Here is a 7,134-nt window from a genome sequence, read left to right as displayed (position 1 = left end):
AAATGTGTGTGATTACGGATCATCCTGCCATGGTACTGGTGCAAAATGAACTCGGTGTACAAATATTAATTTCCACATTTTGAATTGTGAGTGTTATCTTGTCTGAAAGATGAATAGAACAATAAAGGTAAAAACACAAGCACATAGAACTATGTATTTTTGGTCTGGTTAGTGCATATGCAGTGGAAATCATTATATTATCTGCTAAGAAACAAAACATCACAATCACACTGTATTACACACACACACACACACACACACACACTGACTTGTGTAAAGCTTGCTTGTTTGCTTTAGACCAATGGGCCGGGTTAGCTACTAGGCAACCTGGCTCCTCCTCTGGGTGTGTGGGGAGTTTTTAAGCGGTGTGTCGGGAATGTTGTTGTGTTCAGGAGACGTTGTGGGAGGCAGCGAAGCACGTCCATGTGACAGAGCAACTGAAATAGAAGCAGCCAGGCTTTCTACACATCCACATAGAATTCACAGGTGAAGCAGGAGCCGTTACACCTCCATCTGAAACTTCAGCTCAGAAACCTTTTAAAATAGGAGCCAGACTTTGACCAAATCCTCCAAAATGTGTGAAGATGCTGCTCGAGCTGATCAAAGTTCATCCACCCTGCCTGCTCCAACAAACTCTGATTCCTTCACTGCTCCAGCGGTGGATGCCCAGGACCTCTTCCTCCCCAGTTCAAGTCCTACCTCCCCGACTCACACACTCACCCGCCTGAGTTCCAAAACTCCGACCAGCCCAGCAGGCACCGGAAACCAGGTGAGTGCCATCACTGTGGTGGCACTGCTTGACCAGCTGGTGGTGATGATTGAGGCTGTGCAGGAGAACCAACGGCGCATGGAGAAACGCCAGGCTGACCTGGAGGGCACTGTGCGGGCCGTGCAGGCTGACTTGACTCGCCTAAGCAAGAGCCATGCATCTACCTCTGGTGGTGTCAACAAGCTGCTCGAACGCTCACGCAAGACTGGCAACTACGTCAAAGAAGTGCGTGAACGTCTCGATCGCCAGAGTGGCCAGGTCAAGCGTCTGGAAACCAACCATGCACATCTGCTCAAGAGGAATCACTTCAAGGTGCTCATTTTCCAGGTAAGTTCTGGTTCCTACTCATTCGCATAACTCTGGGTATTCAGCTTATGGAAAGAAACACTCTCATGCTTGGGGATCTTCCTCATCGCAGATGTGAACAAGTACACAATTAGGAGTAGTGAAGGACATGGAGGCCATGTGAGAGAGACCAAAAAACTAATTATTACCTTAGCCAGACCAGTCCAAAATGCGTGTGATTTTCGTTTAACAGAGCAAAAGGGTTGGATGCGTGGTTGGTGCAGCAAAAAATCCATGTATAAGATAGCAGCAAAAGGAGAATATTTTATATGAATAAATTCATTTTATATAGGAATGTATTAAAAAAGCATAGATAGTGTTGACTGGTGTATAATACTGTGAGCAGCCTAAAATTAGCTTGGAAAGGTACAACCAACCAACAAATAAACAAACAAACAAATAGAAATTACAATTTAAAAAGAATTAAGTGGTAAAGGTTGAATGAACCAAAACGGATGGCTATATATGTGAACAGCAGCAGGTGTGTGTGTGTATGTGTGTGTGTCCAAGAGAATCGAATACAGTAGTGTGTATATGCGTTTGAGTCCCAAAGAGAGTTGATTACAGTAACAGCCTTTCCACAGCTCTCACATTCATCATCTTCATCTTTGCTAAAATGAATGAATAGCCATGGTGTGTTTGCGTTGCACTTTCTCTAACTGAAAATGACTAACTGAAATTGCAGATGTAAGGTGTGCTCCCTCAACCAGCTTAGCAGCATAATGGGTGTGTTTGGTTTGTCCTAACCCTTGTAATCCAAAAGAGAGGTGTGTTGTATGTTTAATGCACTATGTTTTTTTTTATGTGTTATACTATTTATCTTTATTTTAAAGGGTGGATTGTGTTGATCTGCACTGCAAACAGCAAGCTTTGCCTCTCCAGTCCATCCTACTGCCTTGGGGTTAGCTACTAGCTGATAAGCATGTTAACATAATGACTCTTTTTCATGTGGGAGCATGCAAGCGTTTTGAGCAGTACAAAAATATCCAGCAGCGTTGGAGTAGCTGTCAGTATGCACATTACATCACTGGCTCATACTTACACATTGTTTCATAAAAAATTTAATAGCATGATTTAGTTGCTTAAGGCTTATGCATGAAGCACCAGTTTAACCTTGATCTTACCAAAGAATGTTCCAGAAACTCACCATCTACTGTATTTCTTGAGTTGTTGTCTCAGGTGGTTGATGGTGTCTATTGTCTGAGTTTATCTAAGCTACTTTCTGTTGCTGTGATAATCACTGTTTTCTTCATTATTGCATACTCAAAGGTTTTTCTTGGTATTTAATTTCTCATTTCCAGAGTGAACGTAGTTTGCCTGTAAATTGCACCTAAACCTGGGTTTCAGAGTGTTTAAAAGTGGCAATCGTGCTAAATGCTATAATTCAATTCAGAAGGCGGGAAGCAAAGGGTGAGGTTGCTCACAGTTTATCACCCCTGGCGTTTATGAATTCCTGCACAGCTCTCTGTGAGAACAGATGGAGTTTCTAGAGCCTCTGATATTAAACGCATCCACTAACAGCCATGTTAGAGCCTGTATGGACATGCAGGAGCTGCATCGCTGCAGGCTGGAGTATTTGCACATTTCATGGATAATACAGCAGGAAATAAGATTCTGCAATTACTTAGAAATTATTATTTCAAGTCTTCTGCAAGTTTAGAAAATATTTACCAAATGTAATATAACCACCACCACTACCATATCTTTATGAACGCAATCTAAATTCTTTGCAGTTTATTGCCATGACTAGTCCATGTTCTTAGACTTAAGCTGATTTTAGTCAAGCTTAGATAACAGTGTGATAATGAGGGGAAGACTCCAAATGCACCAGGGAAATCAAGAAGCTCTTTCAGACCAAATAGTTTTAGGGACTTATTGAGAGGAACTGCCCACTGGGGATCTCCCCCAAGAACTACACACATTCTAGTGCTTTTTTTCCTGTTTGCATTCACATTACCAGTAGGATCACTGAAGTGACATAAGCTGGGTTACTAGTGTAATGTTAGCAGGAAATGCAAGTGAAGATTTTTATATTTCACTCAGATGCATCAAAATCACGCTGTACCTCATCTATCGCATATAATGTACACTCAACAAAGCCTGAACTTCTCTGTTGTTCCATTTGTCCATGTTTTTTTTTCTTCATTTTTTTAACACTAAGGTTAAGAGGTGTTGTTTACATGGCTAATGTTTGACATGGATTTTTTAAAATGGTGGCTGCACTGTGCTGCATTGGCTCGTGTTCAACCAATCGACATAGACTTACATCATTCATGGTTCCTCTTGCTACCTACCCTGAAGTAGAACCTAAAAAAGTCCTTCAAAACAGCTTTCTAAACACTGCGATCACTCTCAGTTCCTGCAATGTGGACACAAAAACAAGTGCAAATGTCCTCCAACAGTTCTAAGAACTATGAAAAAGTTCCTCCAGTCTGAAAGCACGAAAGGACACCCAGTACCTGTCCTGAACCCAGCGTCCATTTTGAGATTTTTTTTTAATTTCTCAAAAATTTCCAATTAAACTAATTAGTTAATTAGCAGTGGTATGCTACACTCTGGCTCTGCAGAACTGCAGTTGGACACCACTGCTGTAATGAAAGGTTTTATTCCCTACACCAACTGTGTTGGAGGAGGTTATGTCTTCACCTCCGTTTGGTTGGTTCCCAATGTAACTCAAAAAGTAGTGAATGGATTTTGATGAAATTTGGAGATAAGGTGAGCCATGGGCCAAGGAACAATTGATTATATTTTGGTGCAAATCCAGATACAGTGGTGCTTGAAAGCTTGTGAACCCTTTAGAATTTTCTATATTTCTGCATAAATATGACCTAAAACATCATCAGATTTTCACACGAGTCCAAAAAGTAGATAAAGAGAACCCAGTTAAACAAATGAGACAAAAATATTATACTTGGTCATTTATTTATTGAGGAAAATGATCCAATATTACATATCTGTGAGTGGCAAAAGTATGTGAACCTTTGCTTTCAGTATCTGGTGTGACCCCTTGCGCAGCAATAACTGCAAATAAATATTTCCGGTAACTGTTGATCAGTCCTGCACACCAGCTTGGAGGAATTTTAGCCCATTCCTCCGTACAGAACAGCTTCAACTCTGGGATGTTGGTGGGTTTCCTCACATGAACTGCTCGCTTCAGGTCTTTCCACAGCATTTCGATTGGATTAAGGTCAGGACTTTGACTTGACCATTCCAAAACATTAACTTTATTCTTCTTTAACCATTCTTTGGTAGAACAACTTAGGGTCATTGTCTTGCTGCATGACCCACCTTCTCTTGAGATTCAGTTCATGGACAGATGTCCTGACATTTTCCTTTAGAATTCGCTGGTATAATTCAGAATTCATTGTTCCATCAAGGATGGCAAGCCGTCCTGGCCCAGATGCAGCAAAACAGGCCCAAACCATGATACTACCCCCACCATGTTTCACAGATGGGATAAGGCTCTTATGCTGGAATGCAGTGTTTTCCTCTCTCCAACACATAATGCTTCTCATTTAAACCAAAAAGGTCTATTTTGGTCTCATCCGTCCACAAAACATTTTTCCAGTAGCCTTCTGGCTTGTCCACGTGATCTTTAGCAAACTGCAGACGAGCAGCAATGTTCTTTTTGGAGAGCAGTGGCTTTCTCCTTGCAACCCTGCCATGCACACCATTGTTGTTCAGTGTTCTCCTGATGGTGGACTCATGAACATTAACATTAGCCAATGTGAGAGAGGCCTTCAGTTGCTTAGAAGTTACCCTGGGGTCCTTTGTGACCTCGCCGACTATTACACACCTTGCTCTTGGAGTGATCTTTGTTGGTCAACTACTCCTGGGGAGGGTAGCAATAGTCTTGAATTTCCTCCATTTGTACACAATCTGACTGTGGACTGGTGGAGTCCAAATTCTTTAGAGATAGTTTTGTAACCTTTTCCAGCCTGATGAGCATCAACAACACTTTTTCTGAGGTCCTCAGAAATCTCCTTTGTTCATGAAGGAGGTTCATTTGAAGGTGAAATTAGAGTCAGGTGAATTAATTTCATTTGAAGGTGAAATTAGAGTCAGATGTTTTCAATCAATGGGATGACAATCAGGTGTGAGTGGGCACCCTGTTTTATTTAAAGAACAGGGATCTATCAAAGTCTGATCTTCACAACACGTTTGTACACTTCCACAAACATGTGTTGTGAAGATCAGACTTTGATAGATCCCTGTTCTTTAAATAAAACAGGGTGGCCACTCACACCTGATTGTCATCCCATTGATTGAAAACATCTGACTCTAATTTCACCTTCAAATTAACTGCTAATCCTAGAGGTTCACATACTTTTGCCACTCACAGATATGTAATATTGGATCATTTTCCTCAATAAATAAATGACCAAGTATAATATTTTTGTCTCATTTGTTTACCTGGGTTCTCTTTATCTAGTTTTAGGACTTGTGTGAAAATCTGATGATGTTTTAGGTCATAGTTTTGCAGAAATATAGAAAATTCTAAAGGGTTCACAAACTTTCAAGCACCACTGTATGTATGTGGAGTCAGGATTTTTTTTGTTTGTTTTTTGTTTTTCTCAACATAACTCAAAAAGTCATGAATGGATTTGGATGAAATTTGGTGGAAAGCTTTTGTATTATCCTCAGTTCAAGTGATTTGATTTTGATGTCGATAATACACTCTGTATGGGCAGCACGGTGGTGTAGTGGTTAGCACTGTTGCCTCACAGCAAGAAGGTCCTGGGTTCAAGCCCAGTGGCTGACGGGGGCCTTTCTGTGTGGAATTTGCATGTTCTCCTCATGTCTGTGTGCGTTTCTTTTGGGCGCTCTGGTCTCCCCCATAGTCCAAAGACATGCAGGTTAGGCTAATTGGTGGCTCTAAATTGACCGTAGGTGTGAATGTAAGTGTGAATGGTTGTTTGTCTCTATGTGTCAGCCCTGCGATGACCTGGCGACTTGTCCAGGGCATACCCCACCTCTCACCCATAGTCAACTGGGATAGGCTCCAGCTTTACCCTGCAAAGGATAAGCAGTTATGGATAATGGATGGATGGATAATATGCTATGTGGCTTAGTGGAGGTATGGACTCTCCCGAGTGCCTTTCTAGTTTAGTATCATAATATCATAGGCTTGGTCAGAGTTGGTGCTAAAGCCAACACTAGAGTCTAGTCAGAACAATGACCAGTGCTGGTAAAGGTTTCTAGATAGTTGTATCTCGTCAGTGTTGCATAAAAAAACTCAACATAATCTATCCAATATTTAATTATTCTTATGAACCAATTAGTTAATTACAAAACAGCATAACGTTGAAAGTCCATAAAAGCCATGTTGTAAAGCTCTGCTTGTCGTCACTGTTATCATTGGGGTGTGTCTTGAGCTACTGTACACAGTTGGGAAAACTGTGACTTGCATACACTTCTATTCTTGCAATACCAGACCAGGTGTGGCATTATCAGGTGTGTTAATGTCGCACTTGGTGAAAGACTACAAATGGAAATGGAAAGTCATGCACAGCAGTTTTGTGGCTTATCATACAGCAGGTTCATGTGTGTTCTGATTATATTTTATAAAATATTTGATGAAATTATGTCCAAACCAAACAACTGTCTCTGTCAGAACCACCATCCATCTGCACTGTAGAAGAGACACTTAAGACACAGTTAGACTTTTAACTGGAAGTCATTGTTCCTTGAAAATAAGCTGGTCTGAGATGTATTTTTGCACATAGTTGTGTTTTTCATTCAGCATCCAGTTTGTGCCTCAAAGAAATAAAGACTGCTGTGGTATTTTTTCCCATTTTCTTTGTGGCTAATGTAAGTATAGGTCAGTGTACTCTGCATGCACTTCGAGGTAGAATGTGAGTTTAAAACAAAAAGAAAGGGTGTGTGTGCACGCGCGAGTGTGTGTGTTGAGTGACAGGTCTGTCATTCTCATTAACATGCTCTAATGAGCCCTAAAGATTTGTTCAGAGTGTCACATCAAACTGGACCTTCATTTCTGTCTGTTTGTTCACATTTGTCCT

General features: G+C 41.0%; 1 protein-coding gene across 1 annotated transcript in view; it reads left to right on the top strand.

The window, feature by feature from the left end:
- Window positions 1-372: 372 nt before the first annotated feature.
- cavin2a (caveolae associated protein 2a) overlaps window positions 373-7,134 on the top strand; it is a 30,097-nt gene continuing 23,335 nt past the window's right edge. Inside the window, exon 1 of the mRNA XM_060937296.1 lies at window positions 373-1,096. Coding sequence (XP_060793279.1) covers window positions 575-1,096 — 522 coding nt within the window. The 5' untranslated portion in view covers window positions 373-574. The remainder of the gene's footprint in view (window positions 1,097-7,134) is intronic.

Source organism: Neoarius graeffei, chromosome 13 (genome assembly GCF_027579695.1).
Source record: "Neoarius graeffei isolate fNeoGra1 chromosome 13, fNeoGra1.pri, whole genome shotgun sequence".
NCBI classification, from domain to species: Eukaryota; Metazoa; Chordata; class Actinopteri; order Siluriformes; family Ariidae; genus Neoarius; species Neoarius graeffei.
Note: the sequence above shows the minus strand (reverse complement) of the source record. Positions and strands in the feature narration are given on the sequence as shown.